The sequence below is a fragment of the Ochlerotatus camptorhynchus genome, unplaced genomic scaffold, assembly GCF_037179485.1.
Source record: "Ochlerotatus camptorhynchus isolate MF236.1 unplaced genomic scaffold, CSIRO-AGI_Acam_v1.1 ptg000102l, whole genome shotgun sequence".
Lineage (NCBI taxonomy): Eukaryota > Metazoa > Arthropoda > Insecta > Diptera > Culicidae > Ochlerotatus > Ochlerotatus camptorhynchus.
The window spans coordinates 4252360-4279716 of record NW_027040592.1 but is presented as its reverse complement, the minus strand read 5'-3'; the positions used below and the strand labels follow the sequence as shown (position 1 = coordinate 4279716).

General features: G+C 41.4%; 1 protein-coding gene and 1 pseudogene across 4 annotated transcripts in view; one reads left to right on the top strand and one right to left on the bottom strand.

Annotated features, from left to right (window-relative positions):
* The window catches only part of if (inflated), a 188840-nt gene that overhangs the window by 39608 nt on the left and 121875 nt on the right, over nt 1–27357 (top strand). For all 4 annotated transcript variants that reach the window (XM_065219277.1, XM_065219279.1, XM_065219276.1 and 1 more), the window contains exon 3: nt 9791–9918. In XM_065219277.1, coding sequence (XP_065075349.1) covers nt 9791–9918 — 128 coding nt within the window. The remainder of the gene's footprint in view (nt 1–9790; nt 9919–27357) is intronic.
* On the bottom strand, nt 7092–8035 carry LOC135699041 (uncharacterized; annotated as a pseudogene).

Genomic DNA, 27357 nt, shown 5'->3' with positions numbered 1-27357 from the left:
GTTGAAGATATCCAACTGATTGAAAGTGCAAGAACCGACTCTACTTATCTACAAAACCATACGAAAACCAAATCATGATAAAGTATACAATTTCCGATAAACGTGTACTTTTCAAAGAAAGTACACAGTTCCATGATTGATAGAATAAAAAGGCTATTAATACAAGCCGTCTGATTATGTGCTGCATTACGGTGTTTTACGTGTTTTCTCAATCCGAAATTAGTCCGCCCAATTAATCAGTCTTTTTCTTCTTCTTCTTCTTCTTCTTCTTTCCTTTATTTAACGTCGGTCTCTATTCCGCAATCTAGTGCCAATCACCGACGGACATCGATTGCCATCCATTGACGGCAATCGAATGTGCAGGAAGGCACCTTCCACACCTGCGTAGGATATCGCACCCATTCACAACACACATGGGCCGGGACCAACGGCTTTACTTCCCTTCCGAAGGAAGACGTGACCAGAGATTTTTATGCCTCAGAAAAATCCCACTGACCTCGGCTGGGATTGAACCCAGACCCATTGGGGTGTTAGAAAGCAGTCACGCTTACCACTACATCACCGGCGCCGGCATTAAATCAGTAGCCCAAACTCTAAACTGCAATCAAAATTATCCCGTTTTCGTGGTTTGTTTACGTACAACATGCAGCGGAAGAGGAAAAATTAATAGATTTTGCGCGCATGCATTGTGGGTAGGAATGTGGCAAAGCGGCAGCGGAACAGCGGTTAGCACAATTTTAGACCTAAGAGGAAGAGGTGACAATTGGCTTCTTCCTCTTTTATTTCTATCTCTATCTCTATCTCTATCTCTATCTTACGCACATGCAATCGGCCAATCAGGAGCTGGTTCACGTTTGACAGAAAAGTGGTTCATTTTCGCCCCCGTATTGTCACCTCTTCTCTTAGTTTTAGACTATAGACTTCTGATAAGTATACGGTCACATGTAAATATCTGTAAATTTCACCCAACATTTGTAAATATTTAGCATTAAGTTACATTGAATTCAAACCAAAACAAACTAAAGTAGTTAAGCCTAACACAAATTTAAATAACAGAAAACAGATTTAAATCACCAACCGTCACCACAATAATACACTACACTGTACGATCGACCCACAAGCTATTGTACACGCAAAACCCATTCAATGAAAACAAAGTTACACAATCCCATCAGTACAAAATATAAAGCCAAAGCAACCGGTAGCAAACTCAAGTCGTTCCCTTTATTCCGAGCAAATAAGGCAAACCCCCTCAGTGCAGTAAATTCGAGTGATCTTTCAAAATCCGAAACTGATCTCGGTGGTGGCCAAAGGTGGCAAATCGATTACGGAATCGATTGAGTGCGTATGTTTCGTGCGTGATAATCACAGTGAGTGATTCGTGACGAACAAACCCCACAACGGTCATTAAAGATAGTGCGATAGTGAAGTGTGCTATAGTGGCGAATTACCCTTTCCCGTGGTTTGGTGTACCGCTATTGGAAATAGCGGGTAGTAATACCTCCGGTATCCGAATTTGATCTCCACGATCGAACAACTTCTCTGACGTTTGTGAAATGCACAAGTATTAGTGCAGAACTTGGGATAAATTACATGTATTATTGCAAGAAAACCTTTAAATTCACGCAAAGTTCTGCACTAATACCAACAATCAATACGAAACTAACGATTTAAAACTGGCTCACTACTTGACTAGCCTATTGGTCCCAAGAAAATCGATTAACGTACCCCATTCTAGTCAACATTCTAGTACTACACTATGTTTGTTTTGATTCGCTAGAGGTATACCTCTATGCTAATACCATCAACTCCCCGGCAAGGTGACAGATAATCTTAGTTTCACGTACCCACTTGCAAATAGTAGATGTCGCCACACAACGTAAACAAAGGAACTGCCCTTCACCGCCGCAATGGTATTTCTTTATGGGAAGGCAACTTTTTGTTTCACCATGTGTGGATGTCAAACAACAAGCAAGAATGCCATGTGAAAAGAGCGATTTATGATTTTCGTGGTGAAATGAAATAAATCCAAACAAATTGGAACATATTGATGGAAGTTTTTCTTATATAATCAAATAGAAATAAAAACACATTGGTTGATTTTATTATATTTTGCTCTTGAATATTATCAGTCTTAAGAATAATGTTTCTGAGCATACTTGTGCGGTGAAGACTTGCAATAAAAAGCCGTATCATTAAAAACAGTTTACTTCCCCATCTTTCTATTGAGGGGTGAAAAAAAATACAAAATTGATTCTTATTCGCGGTGAGTAGCAGGTTTGCTGTGTGAACACTAACATTTCGTATATTCATTCAAACATGAAGAAATAAATAAAATAAATTAAAATAAGCGTCTCTCAACAAAAGATATTCATAATGAGCTTCTAAAACGAATAAATTTCAGTGATTGTCTTTTGTTACACCCGTCCGTTTAATTAACATTGTTCCCCACCAACTTGAAGTTTCAAGAAACAGATGAGGCTATCTGTTTTTATGTTCAGTATTTTATTTACTTTATTTACATATCTGCATTCGCCCTATTCAGATAACACTTCTGAAATTTGTGAGTTTGACAGAACCACCAGCACCAAATTTTCGGAGTACACTGGAAATGTACTGGACTTGTCAAGTTGCCCCCGGGTTGAATACCATAGAGGTAACTCTAAGACTAGAAGGTCCCGAAATAACGTGCTCAACTTTTTGTTTCAACTCTGGTACTATCTTCGGTCCCAATCTAATCGATTCACCCCTCGAAACATAGGAAAAACCAATAACCCCTCATTTATTTGTCAAACTTTCATAGCGAATCAAAACAAACATTGCGTAGTACTAGAATTTCAACTAGAATGGAGTATGTTAATCGTTAGCTTGGGACCAATAGGCTAGTCATGTAGTGAGCCAATTTTAAATCGTTAGTTTCGTATTGATTGTTGCTATTAGGAAGGGGAGAATTTCCCCTACCCGATGGTGTTGTTAGTTTGCGTGGGCGTATTCAGTTCGCACGAAAAGGGCTTAACAAGTTTTGTGTACAAAAGTTGATAGGCCCATTTCAAATGTTACGCGAGTATTATTCATGTGTTCATTTTTAGTAAACAGGGCCCCGCTGTTGTGTCACTTTTTGTCGAGTGAGTGAACTCAAATCCATCCGTGCTCTCGACTATTGTCTCTTGTGAGTCCATGGACTGCAACGCCTCCCGAAAAAAAAAATACAGTGAAATTTTCAGTGGAAACAATGCTCTAACATTAAAATTTATTGTCGACAATAAAAATGATTGTTATAATGTTGTACTCTTCCGAAAACGGCAAAACTGCTACCTAGCTGTACAATGAATGTACATAATAAAATGTTGTTACAATGTTTTTTATCGTATTTTTCATTTATTTTATTGTTAACATGATTCGATCATGAACAATAATGAACAACTCTATTACAATAAAAATTGTTGTTACATTAAATATTGGTGTATTTTCATTGTGGGTTACTTCACGAACAATAAAAATAAATCTGATTGAAGCATGCAGACTATGAGAGGGTCAGCAACACTGCCAATGTAATTAAGGTAGGCGCTGCTCGTATGGCTCTGGCTTTGACAGTTCGTTTGGCTCAAAACCAGGCAGTCCGCGTCCGCTCATATCTTATCCTAGACCCTCTCTAAAGCTTAATGGAGACCTTTTCCGTGCAGTCAATAATCATACAATAATAATAAAAAATTCCACCACTTGAAGATGTCAGGTCAGGTGGAAGCATATTTCATGGGCGATTCTCTCCAGTCGAATGCATTAACTTATCAACGACGCTCAACCACCAAGGAGACGTGACCTAGGGATATCGAGCGCAGGGGAGTTGGCCTGCATTTCTCACAAGTTCCGGATCGAATCTCGATCCATAACCAGTAAAAAAAGGACCACCCGTAAACAGACATACCACCCCCTTCCCTTCCCGGGGCAATGTTTTATTTTTTCGATTTATTTTTAAAGTCGATAAAGTAGATCTGTCAAGCCAACACATACACTCTAAAGTACACTGTTATTTTTTTTAATCAATAAATTCGCCAACCAACAGTAAAATAACAATAATATATAATGTTATTGAAAAAAAATTATATGGGAAAATCACGAAAATTTCATTGTTAAGATACTTAACAACCCCCCTTTTTTATTGTAAATTTTCCATTTACCATGAAATTTATTGTTTTGTACAACATAAATCAAGGTAAATTTATTGTAGACGTAACAATATAAATCATTGTTAAGACAATAATTTTCGTCTTATTGTTACATTGTTTTTTAATGTATTTTTGTTGTTATTTTTTTTCGGGCTGTCATCTGCGAACAACTCGAGTGAAGTTAAATTTCTCTGTGCTCTGCAGAGAAGATGTTAAACAAGAGACGCGCGAATACTGAAGTCAAAAGTTCCAATTCAGGGGAAACATGTCAGAAGGGTATAACTCGAAACGTAAACAATGACTTTGAACGTCGATTTCTCTTGAATGACCACACACCCACGTAATCTGACTACACTAGCTCATAGAACAAACATTTCGTCAGATGATTTAGTTAGTTTGAGTGGGTCAATCGTAATAAACCGACGATCCAAGTCATTGTTTACGTTGTGAGTTAGACCCTTCTGATATGTTTCCCCTGAATTGAACCGTCAAACGCGGTTCCAATCAAGCAATGCAAATAAACACGAGCGCTTCACGAAGAAAAGCGTGGGAGGTATTGAGATTGGGGTTGAATTTAATTTTTGTGGTTGGTTGTCTTTATTAAGGAGATTTTCAGCCAGACGCTGGTTAACCGTTCCGATTTAAAAAAAATATATAATTAAGTTTGCGTATGAAAAGTGAAATTGGACAGGGAATATTATTGTTATTCATAAGCTGAATTCTCGTTATGTTCTCACGAAATATTTGCTCCAGCACAACGAAATACATCTACATAGGCTCTGTTACAAAAATCGGTGTAATTTTTCAAGATAGTACAATTTGTGAAAGATTTCAAAAGAGAGATTTCACTCATACATGATAGGAAGCTGCAATCGCACATTGAATAATTTTGTGCAACGCTCTGTAGAATAAACCCTCCAATGTGGTATATTTGGTTTCACTCAGAGGTGTCAACAATTGAGTCTTCATATACTTCCATTGAATAGCGATACTACCGATACGGTTAAAAATTATTCATATTACCGGGTTGCTGAAGCAGACGACATTCGCTCAAATTAAAAGTCACTTGAAGTAAACACAAAATTGCGGGTTGCCAAACCTTGCAGAAAAAGAAATTAGTTGGCCGTGCAACCAGATTTACTTTTATTCTCTCCACGCGTCTTTTATATAAAGTGGACCCTACACGTTTGCTTTTATTGACAATAATCGTATTGTCAATACATTCAATATTGACGTCAATACATCGGTATTGACAATAATTCTGTATTCACATCATCAATATAATTGTCAATAATTCCTCTTCGCGTCAATATATTGATACGTGTGGGGTTCGCTTAACATCGTCTCTGGTGCTCTGGCGCTAATTTGACAGCTCCTCCTTTTCCTCTATGTTTAAGCTTGGTACATGTCGGAAAATACAGGCATAACATTTGATAACGGCACAAAAGCTTTTGTAAACAAACTTTCTAAAACCCTTTACACGCGAACCAAAGTACGCAAACCAACAACATCATCGGATAGGGGCAACTATCACCTTTCCGAAAGTGGTATTGGTTTGTGTGAGTGTACTTTGGTTCGCGTTGAAAGGGCCTTAGAAAGTTTTTTTACAAATGCTTTTGTGCCGTTATCAAATGTTATGCCTGAATAGATAGAGTTTTCTAGATATCGTTATAGGAAAGCATGAGCCACGCAAATTGTGCTCGTCAATAGAGATTTTCACGTTCGGATGTATTGGTGCGATATGTGAGAGCGTGTTAGTGAATATCCGAGGAAAATACATCAGTGCTAACATTTGAAAACGGCACAAAAGCCATTTGTAAACAAATGGTTTGTGGGCCCTTTACTCACTACTTGAAGTACACCCACGCGACACAACAGCAACATCGGGTAGGGGAAATTTTCCCCTTCCTGACGATGCTGTTGGTTTGCGTGGGCATTCTTCGGGTAGCGAGTAAAGGGCCCACAAACCATTTGTTTACAAATGGCTTTTGCGCCGTTTTCAAATGTTAGCACTGACATAACAAATCTATGTCAAACTCATTTTGACAGATCTACTTTCATACATTTTTTAGGTTAGCCAGAGGAAAATAAAAAACAACTTAACACGGCGTTTCTCCTTCTATCACGGTAAGAAAAAAGTACCCAAAATTGAGTTCCTTTCACTCATCACGTGGCTTCCGTGGGGCTAGGTAAAATTAAGTTAAAGAAGAAAACTCAATTTTGAGTAATCCTGATCATGAATCCACGTTGACCAAGTTGACAAAAAAAATAATAAAACGGAGCAGACTGGAACCGAACAATGGACGTTGAGATTACGGGGCCCGTGTGTTGACCACTCGTCTATCAACGCTTGTGAAAATGAAATGGTTAAGGGCCTCAATGAAAATAAACTTATATTTGAGTTCATTTATTATTACTCAATAGTTGAGTAAATTTTACCCAACGCCGATTTTCTGATTCACTCAACGGCGGACCTCAAATGATAGAACCCAACGTTGAGTTTTTTTAACTTAATTTTGAGTATTTTTTTTCTTGCCGTGTAGTGTGCGTGCGTTAAACGTCACTCAGGCCACTGACAAGGCCTATACCAACAGCAGCGTTTGACAGTAGGCAGCATGCCCCGGGCTCAAATCGTTTGTTTTGCTGGTGCTGGGCCCGCTGTCATAATATAACATGTTGCCTACGCGCCTGCCACTGGGCTGACGTCACTAATCTCTATTCGAAAACAACAAAATCATTTTTTTTATTGGCGTTGACGGCACCGTCGAAAAATTTGCTCTTCCAGCAAATTTAGACAGTTTCTTATGGGAATTTTCGGTGGACTGAAATGATAGTACAAAGTCCGCCATGTTTCACGCACAGTCTGACGTTTGCTTATGGATTTTCTCATAGGAGTAAAGAGCTACAGAGTCGCCGTCAACGCCAATTGTCCGTTTCGGGAAAGTAAGAATGGTTTTGCTGATCAGTGTATTGTGTTGGCCCACAACAACCAAGAACGGTGGTGCCCATCCAGTTCAGGATGTCTTTCTTTCAACTCTGTTGCCAGCACCTCATCATCATCGGTAGAATGTGCTCCAGAACGTCCAGAACGGTCGGGATTAAGGTGACTACATATAGGTGTTCTAATGTGTTAAATTCATGATTCAGCCATGTTGGATTTTTGTATGGGACAGCGACCGAGTTTGTTTACAATTTGCTTTCCCCCCCGCGACCTCCTCGCCTATATAGTGACAAAGCTGTATCACCATTTATATACCCACCCACCATGGTCGGGATTATTCGGTAAATCAACTGTTTGAGGACCATTTGGTGTTGAGTTGGTATCGACGTTTACTGAATATGCATAGACAAAATTTTGGATTTCTTTACCTCTCCACGACGTAAGTAAGCAATCGAGCAGTCACAGCAAAAGTAGTGTACGCCTTCCTTTCCAACTGGTATTGCAAAGTAACAAACATCTCAATATCTTCTTGGTCCGGTTTTTTCTTGTCGGCCCAATGTGGTCCATCATCATCGAAATCAATTTGCCTCAATACATGCTTCGCAGCAAACTTCCAAATTAATTTCTTGGGCGCATTTGTCCTCGGTAAAGCCGTCGAAAAATTGATGCTTCGAAGAAGTACAAGTAACTTTCCTCAGCTGCATCTAGCGTACTCGGATCTCATCCTCGAAATTATCAGAAAGAGGAAGAGGAAGACCGTGGAGATGATATCCATTAACCAATGGATATCATCTCCACGCAAATCACCAGTGCCTGACTCTCTCCTCTCCTAAACGTTCCTCATCTTCGTACCTGTGTGAAATTGTGCTGTTTTTAGATAAGGTAATATGAAGTTTGACTACTACTTACGGTCGGGGTTCCATTTCATGATTTTATCGCGTTACATTTCAAACTGTAACTGTTGAAAACAAACAGATAACGACAAATAAATATGGCTGTGTTGACGATTTCGAAGAACATCTTTAGGAAAATCAAAACAATGCAACGTAAACGCAAATCAAAACCATAGTGTATCACGCACATTGTGTTGTCTTGGTTATAGTTGATATGCTTTTCAAAATTTGAAATTTGAATATTTAGGCTGTGTTCCATTTGGTGATTTTTTACTTAAATTTGACAGATGGATTTTTTTAAATAAACCTGCTGTTCCAGCAGACTTATTTCCGACAGACAAGGAAACAATTTTGACAAACGCTTTCTCGAAAATAGGCCGATCAACAACAGAGGGATTTTCGAACATCTTAATTTATTTTCTAAGTGACAAATCTAAGTGAAAATTTTCCAAATGGAACACAGCCTTAATATTTGATGATTATTCAGTCCTTTTTTTCAATTTGAATTTATGACACATACCAATGCTGTTTTTATTTTTCATGATTGTATGCCTATGATTTTCAACTAATTAACATGAAATTGACAAGAAAGCTATTTTTCATATATTCAGTGTAATTTTCATATCGTACCAAAGGCTACATTGCATTGTGAACTTCGCTGAACAAACATTTCATGTCGAGCAACACGTCATATTCATACTATCGGGGTTCTACGGTAATTTGTTGGTTCAGTTTTGTTCGCTAGCAGACAGTCACGCCAAAACAAAGTGATTCAAGCAGTGTTGCCATATTGTCTCAAAGTAATCTATTTTTCCATAATCCGCGCGCGGATTTCCCATCCGCGGCTGCAAATTTCGCATATCCTATACAGCAGGTTGACTCACCGAAGATATCCGGTCACCGATTTGTCACCGTGCCAAGAGACATTGAACGTGCGTGGCCCCGTGTGATTTACGTGAATTTTCAGTGAAACCGACTGACAGCGCCCGTTGCCAATTTCTATTTTCACGCAGCATCACGCCGTCGTCGTCGCCGCTGATGAATCATTCTTATTTACCTATTTATATATGAGCCGGTGTACGGCGATGCGGTGTTCTGAGAATCAACCTAACCTAACGGCTTTCTCACGGCTAGGTCATTCTGGAATGGATTGGTCCATTTTTTTGGACCGAAAGAATTTGACAGCTGATTGACGCACCGCCGTGCATGGTTGCCAGCTACGGCGTGCAGTGATACGATGATCACTCTCGCACAAGCACAGCTAAACAGCTTGCTGCGATCGATCATACGTCATCGAATTAATGTCGAAAAACGAACAAGGAACGGCTCATCGGTCCGGTCTAAAAATAGCTGTCTATATGACTTTCGGAGACGGGGGCTGTAGAACGTGCTTGCGCTTTCTGTTGTATCAACAAATCGTTTAATTTTCATGACGAATACTAACGTACCGCCTATAGTTGGATAAAGAAAAAAAAGGTTTAGTGCACATTGCTCAATTATTGCATGCGCGAACGGCTACGGACGCGGCGGAAGTGTGTGCGTTGCGGCTGCCAGATTCGAAATCCTCCCGATCGGAGTCCGTTTGTGCGGGATTATTTTTAGTATTTGTTTTGAAAACAGAACAAATGGTCGTCTGTCGGCGGCAGCCTGCTTGCTGGCTTGCTGCTGCTAAAGGTAGATTCAAAAAGATGGAATCGATTTTCCGCTCCGTTTAACGCCATAAGTGATTCTGTCATCCCACGTGTAAGACGGTACTCTAAAAAATCGGTTTTGTTTTGTTTTCGTTTCAGGGTCATAATCGGCGCACCCACGGCCGATACATCCGCCTATCAGGAAGGCGTCATCAACGGTGGCGCTGTCTACCGGTGTGACATTTCCGATGACAACCGGTGCAATCTGATTCCGTTTGACTCCAAAGGTAAGTTGTTTGTTGCCCGTCTAATTTCGCCCAATCCGATTAATGTGTCTAATTTTACCGACAAAAATTGCTGCCCGAACTGCGCGCAATGAGAGGAGCTAACTTGACGAAAGCGTGTAAGAAGTTATTGACTCCGGTCGGAACGTCCCCATCGCCATCATTCTATAATTTCAATTACCGATGCAAAGTGCGATACCTTTAACGACTTGCGCTTTTCCGCTCGCCATCGCCATCGTCGTCGTAGCAGGCGCGGATGCGAATTTTATTGCTTCATTGTGTTCCGCTCTTCCCTGAACAACTGTCAACTGTGTCGTAACTATAGAGGAAATGGTTATTTCGTTAGCGCCGCGTATTTGCAGAAGAAATTTGTCATCGGGGCAATTAAACAGGGAAGTGCGCTGTGTTGGAAAAGTAAGCGCAATCATAAGAGAGGAGGGTGGCGGACAAGCGGGAAAACATGGTCAGTCACGATGCGAAATTGAAATTAAAATTGACAGTCTAGACGCCCGCAAGATAAACAGACACAAAATGTCACAATCTTTTTTGTTCAGTTTGCTCATCAGGCGCGATTGGCTGCTGAGTATGGTGTGAAGTCATCGGCGGTTTTCGGTTCAAATTTGCAGAGAGTTGAGTAATTCTTATTCGGAGGAAAGTGAATCAAATGCATTGTTGACGTGTCACAGGATATGCTTATGAATGCACACACTTAGTTTTATTTGTCGAATCTCGGCAATTTCTGCCAAGTTTTGAACAGTGTTGAGCTACCGGCAACAAGTTTTGTGTGGATTGGAAATGAACCTTATCTCCGTGAGTAAGGTTGTTGGAAGAGGAGCAACTGTTCAATTTGAAACGGACGGATGTCAAACTTAGTTCAAGCAAGAAGTAGTAGCAACAATCAATACCAAACTAACGATTTTAAATTGGCTCACTACTTGACTAGCCTATTGGTCCCAAGCAAACGATTAACTATCCCATTCTAGTCGAAATTCTAGTACTACACAATGTTTGTTTTGATTCGCTATGAAAGTTTGACAGATAAAATGAGGGGTTAGTGGATTTTTCTATGTTTCGAGGAGTGAATCGATTAGCTTGGGACCGAAGAGAGTACCAGAGCTGAGCCAAAAAGTTGAGCACGTAATTTCGGGACTTTCTAGTCTTAGAGTTACCTCTATGGTAGTAGGTAGCTGTAGCATTCAAACATGGTGGTCTGTATCAACAGAAGATTCCCGGCAAACGAGCGATGGTTGCTGGACAAACCCATACGCAGAATTGCCAGCACACATGGCATAGACGTTTGGGCCATCGAGAGGAAACTGGAAACTGTCATTCAACAAATCATCAGTAAGGACTTGGCGAGGGGTATTCAGGTGCGTGACAGCGGACTTCATGACGTTTGCGAACCGTGTCGTCGTTTCCAAAATCCACAGGGAAGAAGTCAACGGCTGTACTTGATTTGATTAATTTGGAGTTGTGCGGTCCAACGGAAGCGTACTCTCTATAAGTTGATTCAAGTATTTCGTCCAGGGACCAACAAAGTCACTTTCAATCGAAAATCGTCAAGCGACGACGAAGCTGTCAACCATCACTTTCAATTGAAAGTCATTCTGTTTTCTCTTCGAGTAGATCCCCTTCAACACCAACAGAATCACTTTCGATCAGTTTTCGTGCTGTTTGTTTTGGCTTGACTCGTGTTCATTTCGTCTTTCATTGTCAAATGAACTTACTTTCGCATTGAAGCGAAGCTCCAAATTCGCGCAGTTTAGCTTGTTCTAGAGACTAAATTGTCTGTATTTCCAATGTCCCAATTGCGGGAGTGAGTGTTACTTCCATGTCCCGATCAGTTTTCTGTGGAATCCACGGTGGAATCCTTCCGATTGCTGGACAATCAACAAAAACAAAAAAGGCCATCAAAATAATGTAAACATTCTTGACTCTAGGCAGTGCTGCCAGAAAAGATTGAAAAATTGGTTCTCATGGTGGTTGAAGGGTGTTTCAGTGAGTCGAAGAGTGTTTTTGATAACACAAGGTGTCAGAGTGACTTACGCCCTGGTAGTGGCTCTTCTTTTCCTTCTACCACTAAATAGATAGTGCGAATAAGAGCGTCTTTTTGATGTTTTGCTGTACCTGTTGTGGACATTAGTACATCCTTTTCCTTAAACTTTTTCAGGACGCCCAGTCTTGCCTCTCATAAGTTATCTTTTTAGAAGTACTGATCTTCACAACATAAAGGGCACCATCAAGGAGCATCAGATTTGATCAAACTATTCGCAGTTCTATTTGTCCCACGCCTCCAGCTGAATGAGGGGTAGAGGATGACACACACACACACAGCAACAAATTGGTGAAACCTTAATAGCGAATTCGTTTATTATCGGGGTTGGAACCAGTTCCAACCCAGTGCGAAACCGAACTTTTTGTCAGTGCGAACCTCAACCTGAGCTAGGTTTTAAAAACAAACGAGCAAACTGACGTTTGTCAGAAAACAAGCAGACCCAATCTTGATACCCGATCCAGGTTGGAACTGAATAATAAACGAATTCGCTATAAGTGTGATAGCAAATAAGTTTCAAAGAAGTTCTTACGAATTGGATTGTGTTGGTTACTTCTCAAATTCTAAATCAGCGCAGCGTGTCCAACTAAAATGATCGTGTGTGGTGGTGCTGGCACTTACATGACGATAAATAAATTGAACATCTCGCTGAAATTTACGATCATCAATTTGCTACTGCCGCGGCTACTGCTACCGACTGACTGACTACTTTGATCTTATTGGTCTTGTCCCGGCGCAGTCAAGATCGCGCACGGCCACGAAAACAAAACAACGTAAACACAAATGGGCACTCATAATTGGACTGATTGCCGGGTATTTATATTTTTTCGCCGCGTTGCCTTGCAATGCAAGGAGGAAGGTATATAGTACGTAAAAGGGTTCTAAATTGCATATTTACAATTTGCATGGTGACTCCGGCAGTGATAAAGTGACAGCAGCGATGCTGGACAAAAGGAGCAAAACAAAGTAGGCGAATGGCAACGTGGTTGTCCTCAACATTTATGCAGCAAAATAACATATTGGCACTTGTCGTTCAAGCCTTGAAAAGAGGAAAGTTGTTGATTTTGAAGGAGATTCAAGTAACTCTATGTCAATTTTTACAGCAAAAGTGAGCGCAATTCTCACGAAATCGTTTTGGGGTCAAAACTCCAACGGAGTCGCGCCTCCGCTAGATCTATGTCGCCAAAGGATAGAATCGTGCCCAACGAACAAGTGGCGTCTCACATTTCAATCAAAACCACGACCGCCGGCGACGATGATGGGCGCTAGCGTCTCAAGTCCTTTTGAAGATTTGCGCAATACCCCGTAGTCGACGCCGTCGTCAGCTCCTTAAAAGGCCGGTCCCACACATGACACACATGCTTCTAATCGCGCAAAGATCAAGCTGCGCGTGACTCAGCTCATCAGCTGCGGAGTACAGTTAAGGCTATGCTGCAGGTTGTCGGTGCCGTCGTCGTCGTGCACGCGGCTTTTGTTTTGAATCAAATTCGGTAGCAGAAATCCGAGCTCGAACCCGCCGAAAACTAATCCCATCGAAAAAGGGAACGGTTTTATTAGCTGGAAATATGATTAATAAGGTTGGACGCTTCCGGCGATGTTCCGAGCAACCGCCGCCGATTGTGGGCGGTCCATGTGCGTGCGGTACGCACACGAACTCGGAACAATGGCTGCGGGTTATAAATGTAATATTTTTATGACATGTTCACTACGGACAGAGCTGAGAACGTAACGTGCCTCGGAGGTGCGACATAAACAATGGACAATAAACATTACCGATACCTCTAACCTCTGATGTGCGGGACAAGAGGGTAAGTATTAACGGAAAGTGCATAAAAATTAGATCGCAGTGTACTGTTGACATCTTTTCGAACAGTGTTGCCAGGTCGCGTCGTCTCGTTTTATTTGATGACGAAAGATTCCAGTCGAAAACGATTAATCCCTTTACGACCTTCGTCCCTCGATTTGAATGAAACCATAGTGACGACGTGAATGACAACGGGCACTCGTAAATATCTATTTCTCTGCTGCCTATGCGGCGTTCAATCGCCATCGGTAATTGAACTGGCACGAACGCGAACGTAATCTCATCTTAATTTTCAACAGCATCTTCTCGAGGGGCTATTTTTACGTCTTCTCCTGTGAACTGAATGCGCGCATGTTGTGTATTTTACTGTAATGGGAGTACAACAACAATACCACACCGCATATCCAAGAGGAGCTCCAGCGAAGGGACGGCGAAGAAGGGGGTATCGGAAATTTATGATATCGGCTTTTATGCGCTGTTTATTGGATGGTTGTTCGAGGCTATCTATATTCATGACAATCGGACGGCACTCTTTCAAAGTTCTAATCGTGGAAGTGTGCGCATTGTTGCTACTGATGAATGCTGGTTGGTTCCGTGTTGCGTCGACGAAATCTTCGATGACGGCTGCGGAATAGATTATCTCGTGGTGGTAACACGTTGGCTGTGATAAGGTTTATAACTTAATTGACACTGATCTTCTTTTTTTTCGTGGGGAAAAATTAAGAAAGATGGTTGTCTAATATTTTATGTGGCAATTTAACTGGTGTATAAGATAATTCTTGAACTGCATTTCAAAGAATCCTTTAAAGTAAAAGTGTTCTGAATTTCAAAGTTCTTCGAGATTCCGAAAGAATTTCCCCAAACTTCATGCTTTTTAATAGAAATTTGTTGATATGACCGCTGCAGCAGCTCTAAAGGGCGAACACGAAATTATTGCGACACATTCAACAGGGCATAACTTTTTTACCATTGGGTAAAAATCAACCAAATTTTGCACACTTTCTCTTTGATGTGTATTGTGTACATGCTGTCAAACTCGAAGTCGTATTTTTCGATTCAACGAAAATGGAGGTGAACCAACGCGAGTTGAGAGAACAAATTCTTTCCAAACACCTGGAATTTCCTGACCTGTCGCACCGGCAGTTGGGAAAAATGTTGAACATTCACTATTCAACCGTCTCCAGAGTGTTGAAGCGGTTCCAGGAGCGGTTGACGTTGGACCACGGCAAAGGAGCTGGAAGAAAACCGGGACCGGAGAACAAAAAGACGGAGGGAAAGGTGAAGCGGATGATTAAAGCAAATCCCAACGTCTCAAGCCGTGATTTGGCTAAAAAGATCGGCATGTCGCAGAGCTACGTCCAGAATGCAAAGAAGAGAGCTGGACTACATACATACAAGGTACAGAACTTCCCAAACCGCGATGAGCGGCAACAATCGACGGCTAAAACTCGGGCACGGAAGCTCTACGAGAAGATGCTGACAAAATATGGCTGCTGTGTGATGGACGACGAAACGTATATAAAAGCCGATTTTAAGCAAATTTCGGGGTTGGAGTTTTTCACTGGCAAGAGCAAGTTCGATGTGGACGACAAATTTAACAAATATCTCATTTGGCAGGCCATCTGCTCTTGCGGACTGAGGAGTGAGCCTTTCGTGACAAAGGGCACAGTAAATGGCGAGATCTACAAATCTGAGTGCCTCGAGAAGCGCCTTTTGCCGTTCTTGCAGCAGCACGACGAAGCTCCGCTATTTTGGCCAGATTTGGCATCATGCCACTATTCTAAAAGTGTCCTGGAGTGGTATGAGGCCAATTCTGTCCATTTTGTTCCAAAGGACATGAATCCGCCAAACTGTCCGGAGCTGCGCCCGGTGGAGCAGTACTGGGCAATAATGAAGCGGGAACTTCGGAAGAGCAAGAAGACAGTCATAGACGAGAAGGACATGTTAAGAAAATGGAAAAAAAACTGAGAAACTGGTACCGGATGACACTGTACAGACTTTGATGGAGGGCATCAAGCGAAAATGCGTTCAATTTTACACTCAAGGCTCCATCGATTAACTTTTCTTTTGATTTTTGAAGTAAATATATGTATAAAACTACCCTAAAATTTTGGTTTGATTCTAAACATTATAAGAAAATTGGCATGACATTTTCGGTGTCGCAATAATTTCGTGTTCGCCCTTTATCTAACATAACCTCACCCGACTATAGCTCATCTCTCGGCTCATCTAGCCTGTTAATGATTGTCGAAAAAATGTATAACTACGGAATACGGCATTGCAATTCCAAAATAAGGATATCATTACAAATGCTAACCATTTATTGAGATTTGATTTTAAATAAGTTTCATAAATTAAGAACAACAACAAACATTGGTCACCGAGAAAAGTGGCACAGAATATCTGGATAACCTTGAATTGTAAGAAAGTTTAAAGTTCAGAAACTTACAATATACTTACTAACTATAGCTGCTGGTAGCATCCGCAATCAAAACAGCTCCGTAGCTGTAACATTTCTAGCGTCACAATTGTATATTTTGAGCAGTAAAAATTTCACTGGCAGAGCAACAATCTCCCTTTTTAAACCTGCGCCATGTTTAAGTTTGGGAAAATTTCAATTAGAACCATTTATCCAGAATCTGGGTAGAGTCTACTCATCAGAACAAAACTAGTTTACCCAGATTTTGACAACTCCTTACTGGCTACAAGACTGGGTGCCATCTACCCAGTTACTGTAGATTCAAAATAGCGTGCACTTTGAAATATTACTAGCCTTTGGTAATTTAAAATTTTATATTTTTTGTCATTCGCGAGGTCTGCAAGTATGTAGCATAGTTTGAAAAGTATACTTATCTTCACCATATATTTGAAACTAAGCCCGAGTTGTGCGAGTGATTTTTTTTCCCAGTGTATTTGTCGTAAACAAAATCACAAACAAACAAAATTGTTATTTCAGGATGACCAGTGTGCTGAAGGCTTCACTGCTAGTTCCACCAACCTCTGCTTGTTCGTTGCAACCCAAGAGGAAGAGGTGACAATTGGCTTCTTCCTCTTTTATTTCTATCTCTATCTCTATCTTTATCTATCTCTATCTCTATCTTACGCACATGAAATCGGCCAATCAGGAGCTGGTTCACGTTTGACAGAAAAGTGGTTCATTTTCGCCCCCGTATTGTCACCTCTTCTCTTAGGTTGCAACCCGGAATGGAAGAAAGGTGTACCGTATGCGTGATAATGTTTGCATCATCGTACAAATAAGGTTCCCGTTTTACCTGTGCAGTGTTGGGAAAATATCAAAAAATCAAATCTCACCAACGCCCAAGATCACGCTTGATTTTCGTAAACAAAAATCAACAAGCAAACAACTGCGGTTGATTTTGCAAGCTGTGATATCGCAGCTCAGAATATCAAGCTAACAAAACTCACTAACTGCAAATCTCACCAAACTGTGGTGAGATTGAGTTTAATGATTTTTGCTTTATACCCGATTGCAACCGAAACTTCCATAACGGCTTGCAGCAGTCCCTTCGCGTCTGCCATCGGTGAAGATTAAAAAGAGATAGCAAACTATGCTTTCTCTTTCTAAGAAAACTATGTGCAATGGAATCATTTTTGTGTCGAGTCAACTCCCAGCTTGATGTTTGCACGTTGTGAATAGTCTCGCAATATCAAAGGAGCTTGTAAAATCAATATCAAGCATGATATTTTGTTCCAATATCACGCGTGATATTGCGAGCCCATGAGAGCGGAAAAATATCAATTGATTTCTGATTTTGCCAACACTGCACCTGTGCATACAATGCCTTGGTTTTCTTTGCATGCACGTAACCTATAGCTCATACCGTAGTAGGCTGTGTATAAAAGAAAATGATTTACTTAGTTTGACAGCAAAAATACATTTCAATCGCCGTGGGAGTGTCCCGGTGGACCGTCAAAAGGGTTTTAGACCGAGAAAAGAAAGGACAACTATCCGCGAAGGTGGCCACAGGTCGTCCGATGTCAGCTCGGGTTCCGAGAGTTATCGCTACTATCAAAACGAAGATTCGGGTGAATCTAGTGCGTTCAATAAGGAAAATGGCAAACACGGGATCAGTGACTTTACGGCACGGAAGATTGTAAAGGAAGATTGCGGGGCGAAGTCGAGGGCACGGAAAAAAACTCACAGGATTACCAACCGCATCCGGGAGCTACGAGTCGAACGATGCAAGAAAATCTTGAACTTCCTTAAGAGAAAAAATCCGGTAATCCTGTTTACCGACGAGAGCATGTTTACCGTTGATCCCGTATCAAATTCCAGAACCGACCGCTATATTAGTTCTCTTCCGGTAGAAGACGTGGCCGACGAGCACAAGAATGTGTATCTGACCAAGCATCCTGCTAGCGTTATGGTGTTTGGTTTGGTGGCTTCCGATGGCAAAAAAATGGACCCGGTGTTCATTCCAGAAGGCGACAAGGTCAATACGGAGGTCTACATCGAGATTTTAAGTAAGTATGTTCTTCCGTGGATCAAAGAACAGTACGGTCCGAAGCCAAATGTTGTATTTCAACAAGATGGGGTTCCGTGCCACACCTCGAACCGCACTCAGAAGTGGTTGCAGGAACATCTTCCGTTCTGGGCGACGGATATGTGGCCGCCATCCAGCCTCGATCTTAATCCGCTGGATTACTCAATATGGCGCGTTATGAAGGCCTAGGCCTGTTCTAAACGCCACCCGAGTACAGCAAGCCTCAGACAAACATTGACCCGTACCTGAAGAGAAATGGATCCAGACTACATTATTAGAACCTGCCGTGCATTCCGGAAGCGTGTGGAGGCCGTAATTGCAGCAAGTTGAAACTCGATCGATGATTAACATAGTTTAAGACTCTGAGAAACATCCTCCTTTGAATAAATAAAAAAAATCGGAAACGAAATTTGTGAGAATTTTTTTAATTTTGGCATTGCTCAATGGTGCAAACATTATCACGCGTACGGTATATCCTCGTATAGGTGGGTAATTTGTTGATCGAATGCGCAGTTGAGGAGGCGATTACACGGGTGTACGAAGAGCTGGAGCACCACTTCGAGCTGATCCGAAGTTCTTTTTGGGATTGGAGATTCGCAGAGATGCTGATGGAGCGTTCAGCGTTGGGAGTACAGCAATACATTCAGAAGTTGATTCGAAGTCCAGGACTTGAGAATGCGAAAACTGCACGGACTCCAATGGATACCGGTTACCTGAAGCTGAAGGAGAAACTCGAAGAATTCACCGACTATACGAAATACCGTAGTGTACATCGCTACCTGTGCTCGACCCGATATCGCGACAAGTACTTCTATATTTGGACTAAGCTTCGAAACCCCGAAGAAAGTTGACTGGATTGCGGCCAAGCGCGTTGTCCGCTACTTAAAAGGGACAGCGGACGGGCGGTTACGACTTGGGGGAGCTTGCAAGTTGGAAGTGTTTTCCGACTCCGACTGGTGATCCCAGGACCAGGAAATTCCTGACTGGATTCGTTTTGTTCTTTGGAGGAGGAGCTATGACATGGACGAGCCGACGACAATGCTGTGTTAGCCTATCATCGATGGAGGCTGAGTACGTCGCCCTTGGTGAGGCGTGCCAAGAGGTGGTGTGGACAAGGCGACGGACCCTATTTTGGTGCACGAGGACAGTCAAGGGTGTTTGAGCTTTGTGCAGTCTGAGAGAATTAGTAACACATTGAGACTAAACAGTGTTTCATTCGTGACTTGGTTGATCGTGGTGTGGTAAACCTGACTGACTGAAGTAATGAAGACAGATATCCTCACGAAGCTGCTTGGGGCGGTGAAGCTCAGATGATCGGACTGTGACTGACCGATGGCATTACGTTGAGGAGGAGTGTTAGGCGAAACCGGTGGAAGCTAACGATTTTAAATTGGCTCACTACTTGACTAGTCTATTGGTCCAAGCAAATCGATTAACGTATCCCATTCTAGTCGAAATTCAAGTACTACACTATGTTTGTTTCGATTCGCTATGAAAGTTTGACAGATAAAATGAGGGGTTCGTGGATTTTCCTATGTTTCGAGGGGTGCATCATAATTGGCTAGTTCCTGAAACCGAAGATAGTACCCGAGCTGAGCCAAAAAGTTGAGCACGTTTCTTCGGGACCTTCTGATCTTAGAGTTGCCTCTATGATATACAACGGTGCACTCCTCTATTATTCACCGATTCTAGTGCGAGATCGCGCACTACTAAGGCTGTGTTCCATTTGGTGAATTTTCACTTAAATTTGACACTTCGAAAATAAATTAAGAAGTTCGAAAATCCCTCTGCTGTTGATCGGCCGATTTTCGAGAAAGCGTCTGTCACAGCTGATTCCTTGTCGGTCAGAAATTACTTGTTTCTGACCGAGGAGGAAGACGACTTTCATTTGAGCACTTCTTTTACTCAGAGTTGCTCAGAGCTACTCTGGTTTGCTCTGGGATCTGATCTAATTTGTGACGAAAAACTAATTAGTAGGGTTTATAGTTTTGGAATCTGACCATGCAAATGTCAGTTCGATAACGAAACGAAAACAATGAATGAAGAAAATAAATGGATGCAATATTTAAATAAGAAAATGATGTTTTCTACCCGTTCATTGAAGTTTTGGCTATTTTCTTAAATCACACTGATGATGGCTTTCTACAGGGCACTTTTCTCTTTGCAATGGTAATGAAATTAACCAGGATCTTGCTACCGTACTACTGGGCATCCAGATGCTTAGAGCAAGCGAATGGATATTTCCTTCCGGCTACCCGCTCCGGTGGGGACATTCCAAGTAACATTGCAAGTTTTATCATAGTTTTAAAGCATTCTACAAGTCTAATTCATGGTCTTCAGAAACCTCATTAAACTCAAATTGTTACTTGGGATGTGCTTGAAGATGAATCCTGTGAGGGTCTCGATTGCTAGAACAGGAAAATACAAACGTACAAACTATTCCACCAAACCCCTACAGACGCCCACCTAGCCCCATTTATGTTGTATTAAAACAACGATGCTATTGCGTGATGTTTGTTTTGCTAGCAGGTTCTCCAATGAATTGAGTGTATTTTTACGGCATAGATCACCGGCTGAAAAAAAACTAACGTTCCTTTATACCAAAAACATTCATTGCTTGGACTGCGCTGTCAAAACAATCGAGATAATAAAATCGTTCATCAGAGAGCAAAAGAGTTCCTCAGAGTTACTCTGGATTGCTCTTAATTTCTCACTGTCTTCCCCCTCGTTTCTGACCGACAAGGAATCAACTTTGACAAACACCTTTTCGAAAATCGAACGATCAACAACAGAGAGATTTTCGAACATAATATTTTATTTAGAAGTGTCAAATTTATGTGAAAATTCACCAAATTTCCAGGGGAAACATGTCAGAAGGCTCTAACTCAAAACATAAACAATGACTTGGATCGTCGGTTTCTTATGAATGACAACACATCCACTCAGACTAATTAAATCATCTGACAGAGAAATGTTTGTTCTATGAGCTGGTGTAGTCAGATTCCGTGGGTGTGTGATCATTCAAGAGAAATCGACGTTCAAAGTAATTGTTTACGTTTCGAGTTATACCCTTCTGACTTGTTTCTCCTGATTTGGTGAATTTTCATTTAAATTTGGCACTTCGAAAGTAAATTATACTCTTCGAAAATCCTTCTCTTGTCGATCGTCCGATTTTTGAAAACGTGGTTGTTAAAATTGATTCCTGATATATCAGAAATAAGTCTGCTCGAATAGCAGGTTTATTTGAGAATTTTCCATCTGTCAAATTTAAGTGAAAATTCACCAAATGGAACACAGCCTAAATATTACTTTGTCTTCGATACTCTTGACTACACGGCGAATGAGAACAACTCAAATTTGAGTTTAGTTCACTCATAATCGCCAAAAGTGCAGGAACTCAGCGATGAGTAAAATTTGTCTCATGGTTTCCTGTGGAAAACCTAAAAAATCTGCCGGAAAATGAGGAAATTGACGAAAATTTTATTCAGTCTCGGAGTAGTACCGATAGACTGAGTGAATCCAATCTTTACTTTTCTCAAATTTAGGAATTTTTCCCTGGAAAATCCTGGAAAAACCTGGGAAAACATGAGGCAAATTAACTCATCGCTGAGTTCCTGCACTTTTGGCGATTATGAGTGAACTAAACTCAAATTTGGGTCGTTCTCATTCGCCGTGTAGCGTTTCGCGCGCGTATTAATTTTGACAGAATAGAACACTGAACACAAAAGTAACCCAAAAATCGAATCAGTACACTGTACCAAAATATCATGCTCTTTTCGAATGAAACCTCAGACCATTCAAATCGAAGCATTTAAATCGCTTTTTCGATTCCGGATGACGGTTGTTTTGCAATCAAATGATGCTCCTATCGAATACAGGATGAATATTGAGACGAGAAGCGAATAGACCTCAGTTGAAATTCGTATTTATTTGATTGTTATCCAATATTGAAATGCATATGGTATCGAATGTCATTTGCTGATCTGATCTGACAAACGAGGTGGAAACATAGCCATCGCTATCAGAGGTGCTGCGAACGTTAGTAAAGTGTGGAAACCGAAGATTGTCTATTTCATGGTGGAGGAAGTTTCCTCTAACAACAAAAGATTTTTGTATCCATGATGGAATGGCTATTCAAAATGGAAATGTACATACAATCAAACTATAAATCTAATTTAAAGCATTTGTAAGCCATCTTATTCTTAAACTGTCTTCTTCTTCTTATTCTTCTTCTTCTTCGTATTTCAAGCTTATTGCATATCGCATATTAGCTTATTGCGTGCTCTCAACTTAGTGTTCTAGATACACTTCTACAGTTATTAATTGAGCGCTTCCGATGCCTGTACCATTTTTGCATTAGTATAATTGTGTGGCAAGTTCAATCATACTCTATGCCCAGGGAAGTCGAGAAATTTTCCAACCCGAAAAATTCCTAGACCGGACCGGGAATCGAACCCAGCCACCTCCAGCATGGCCTTGCTTTGTAGCTGAGCTAAGGGAGATCCCAAAACTGTTATCATCCTTTATTTGGATGACAGTCATATGGATGTTCATCAGCTGCTGACGAATTCAATCATCCGATCATCGAAAGCATATTGTTAAAGGGCTTGAGCAATGCAATAAACATTCGAAGTATTGCGGTTGTTTTCGTTCAGTGCATTAGGCGAGATAAGAAAATATTGGAATGTATTGGAAAATGTTAGTTAATCTTTTAGATCTAAATATTAAAATGTCTTGCCCCTCGGGCAGAACGCTCAACAGATGGAGATAGTGTGTAAACGTCAAACTCAAAGGAATTTATTGTGCACGCCATTGGTATCGATTCTACCAACTAAGAAACATTTGAATTGACCGTTAAATGCGTGCTCGATTAACAACTGATGGATGTTATGTTTGTTTGTCTATTCTTTTATCTCCATATTAGCTTCGAATGGTTTGTGCAAAATCCCGGCTTTAAACATATGATTTAAAGTTTGTGTGACAATATCTATAGATCAAAATATAGACATTCTCAGTACACCGATCCATCATAATTTTGCACGTTGGAATGCACCAAATTAACCTAGCTTACAGCACGTCACGTCCCCTGCTAGGTTAGGTTAGCCGGCACTTTCCAATTCTAGGAAACTGTACACACAAACATCTTGATAAGCCCCCATGCACTTGCATGCAGGCACCACCTTCCGACATTGTACCTCTGTATATACATTTTTATTCAACGTTTGAATCCGACAGAAGCGAAGCGGCAAATGTCGAACCCCTTTTTAACGACCTAACAAATGACCGCTGCGCTTTGCCGCGGACTATCAATTTTCGCTATCTTGGACGGTTTTTTTTTCTCACCACACGTCCTCCACTGCATTGAGAGTGCAGCGGGCAGTAAATTTCTGTTAAATAGAGAAATTTAATCCTCTTTGGTACCTGATCGTGTGCCATTTGCCGCGCTCGGTCTTAAGAAGCGCTACCGTATAGAAGACGAAAGTGTGGGTGGGGGGGGGGGGGGGGGGTGGTTCCCCTTTTGTCCCTTGCAAATTGCGGTGCCGTCGCCCAGAGTTGGAACGATGACTTTTCCCTCTAGCGCAGTAGGCTGAGACCCCCACAGCCAGCTGCGATCGCATAAATCAGATAAAAAGGGTTCCACCAACTACTCTTTATGGTGGCGAAATAATAATAGACCAATTTGTCACTAATTTATCGCTGTTTGTTTTATGAATACAATAAATGGCTGCTTGGTGTCGTTTATCCGATGCCATGGAGGGGGTCAATGATGAACAGTTGTACAAGGCAGATGTCAATCATGATTTACCGTGTAGCAATGTTGCCAGTCTTCAAATATCAACCGTTTTGGCAGGGTGGCGCCATATGTCAACGGCCTTGTTTTCAAGTAATTGCGGTAATTAGCAGGTTACATTTAATGCCACCCTGCGAACCATAATCATTTAAATACGATCGTTATGGCCAACGTTATCATTTAATACGAGTGAAGCTAGCGCAGCGGTCCATTGAGAACCGACCCGGTGGAGGCCGCCAATGAGCATATTTACACAAAATAATAACGACCTCTGCTCTGCCATCATGATCGATTGCTTGTTTCAGCAAACCATCGGTAGCAATAACAACAACCATAATAATAATAATAACAACAACACTGTTGGGCGCATGGAGAGGTATTTCACGATCGCAGCAACCCAAAGATCAATGCCTCGTCGTCGCGTTGCGCTGTCAACGCCATATACGATACAACCGTACAAGCAGTTTTATTTATTTTTGTTTGGATTTCGGTTGAACTGATGCCGAATGGACGTCGGTCATCGTCGGTCCGCGTTTTACACGTTTTAGTATGCAGGACGTGTCGCCCGGCGGTACTAAATACAAGTTTCACAAGAAGAAAAAGAATGTGCCGCTGCCATTAGGCAGTAGATGCCAATTTGGCCGGGCGGCAGACTGCTATAGGCCTATCAGAGGAAATGCTGATAGCTTGATGTGATGAGGAAATGTGGATGTCAAGTTGTTCAGTTGATACAAAACATTTGCCAACACTGCGTAATTTTCTGCTGTCAAAACAGTTCAAACAGTGTTGCTATAGGCTCATATTTTTCTCTGTTGCCGAATTTGATAAAGCAGTGCTGCCGGACTTAAGGTTTGCCTAACAAAAGCTCCACTGTGCGAAACCACTTGCTCCACAGTAATAGAGGATCACTTTCCAGCAATTCCGAGCGGCACACTTCTCACGTACCGGATTGTCCTACCTCCTTCGCACATGATATGCAAATTGATAAATTTATCGCAATCTTTCCGTTCGACGCCAATTCCCATTAAATGGATCTCTTCTCTCTGTCTGTGAGTACCTACATGTGTAAAAATGTGTAGATTGCGCTCACATGATGCGATCGTGCGCACATTTTACAGCCGTGGGCTGGCACTCCGGTCTCCGCATGGTTCGTCCGTGGATTTTCCTGAAACACGTCCTCCTCGTTAAATAAAAACCCTCCGCTGCAACATCGATCTACAACACTTTGTGCAAGATGATCGTTAAATAGTTTGAATTGTCAATCGGGCCCAGTGGTCGGAGAAGTGTCCCACGAGCAAATCGCGATCGCACTCACGTGGGACACTGTTGCCGTCTAGCATTTGCATTCGGATCTCGGTCTGCGGTTAAATCCCTCAACGTTGCGTCGTCGTCGTTGATGTTGATGATGATCCTCAGTGCGCCCGCGAATGTTTGGTACTATGTAGGGCAATTTGAAACCATGCAATACCATTGAGATCGAGAGCGAGCGCATTTACATGTGTGATACGATCGGATCGTATGCGAGATGCGCTTAAAGAATTTCTCCGTTGCTTCGTCGCGGCGTCTTGGCGCTTGGTGTGAGTTGACGTTTCAATTTGATTAATTCCAGAAGCTGTCCGAGCAGAAGATCGAGAGGATCATCATCGCAGAAGTCGGTGGATAATTAGGGCGTTTGCACGCAGTCGACGAACTTTGCGGTGGGAGCTGTCAATTCGAGTGTCTCTTGTTTCATTTAAACAAAGAATGCTAACAAGTTGAGGCAGATCGCAATCGGCAGGCGTTTTCATTGAAGAATTGGAGGCCTATGAAAGTTAGGAAAATTGCGGAAACTTTATGTGAGTTCCATTAACATCAGAAAAAAGTTCAGCAAATTTATTCGAAAATCCAATAAATTATTAAAGGAGTTTCCGAAAACTTCAGGGTGATTTCAAGAACTACAAGAGCGTCCTGAACTATGGGAAAATTTAAGTTCTTTTAAGTTGAGTTCCGGTAGCTTCAAGACACTCCCACAGATTTCTGGATTTTTTTGGAGTCAGAAAAAAAAAGTTTACAGAAGTTTCCAAAACTTTGGTTGAGTTTAAAGATCTTTAGGGAAGTTACGTATCTTCAGGCTGTTCCAAGAGCTCAGAGCAGTTCCATGATTATCAGGAAAATTGTGAGAATTTTAGGTACATTTCTTGAATAAAGGCTGTACTCGAAAAAAAAAATGATCACCAAAAATTCATTTTCAGTCGGATGTTTTTGAAACTCTCAGGAAGTAAATAAACACATATTAGCTATGTTTTTGCAAAGTTGGTTTATTCAACCTCCTCTCCTAGGCTAAATGCCCGCACCTTGGACTTAACGCTACCCATCAAATCCTGTGCAACACTTGCGCCATCTTTCTTACACACTTTCATCAACTCTTTCTTCAAATCCTTGTCGTTTTTGAAGACCTTCCCTGTTTTCCGGAGCTTGCCCTTCATAATCGCCCAGAATTTTTCTATTGGGCGAAGTTCTGGCGAGTTTGGCGGATTTGCCTCCTTCGGCACAAAAACAACATCGTTGGCTTTGTACCACTCCATCACCGGTTTCGTGGGACCGGAGGAAGGACAGTTGGCCGTTGATGGTGCCGGTCGTTATGTACGACTTGCTAAATTTGCCGCACCCACAGATCGCCTGCCACACTAAGTACTTCTTGGCAAATTTGTAGACCTTCTTCTTCCGGAACTTCTCCGGAACATCTAGGTGGGACTTGCCGACGAAAAACTTCAGGCCAGGGATCTGCTTGGCATCCGCTTTAATGTACGTCTCATCGTCCACTACGATGCAGTCGGTTGCATCTCCGAACTTCTCTAAAGTTCTGATAATTTCTTTGTGGATTCTTGGACTTCCATAAAGTTCTGAAGATTTATCTGAAATTCTTTGAAATTCCCCAAAGCCCTGCAAATTATCTCTGAAGATTTACAAATTTCTCTGAAATTGTGTGAATACTTCTAAAGATCGGCGAACTTTCCCGATGCTCTGTGAGTTTTGCTAAAGTTTTGCAATTTTTTTCTAAAAATGTACGAATTTTCTGAAGTTCTACAGACTTCTCTTAAGATCAATCTATTTCCAACTTCCATGGCGTTCTGCAAAATCTTGGACTTTCGTACTTCACTGAGATTTGTTTTTGGAATTCAAGTACTTTTCTGAAATTTTACGTATTTTTCTGAATACCTTACATTTTTCTGAAACTGTGAAGCTTTTTGAGCTACTGAATGTCTCTGAAGGTCTACAAAATTCCTTGCAGGTCTACATATTTCTCTTA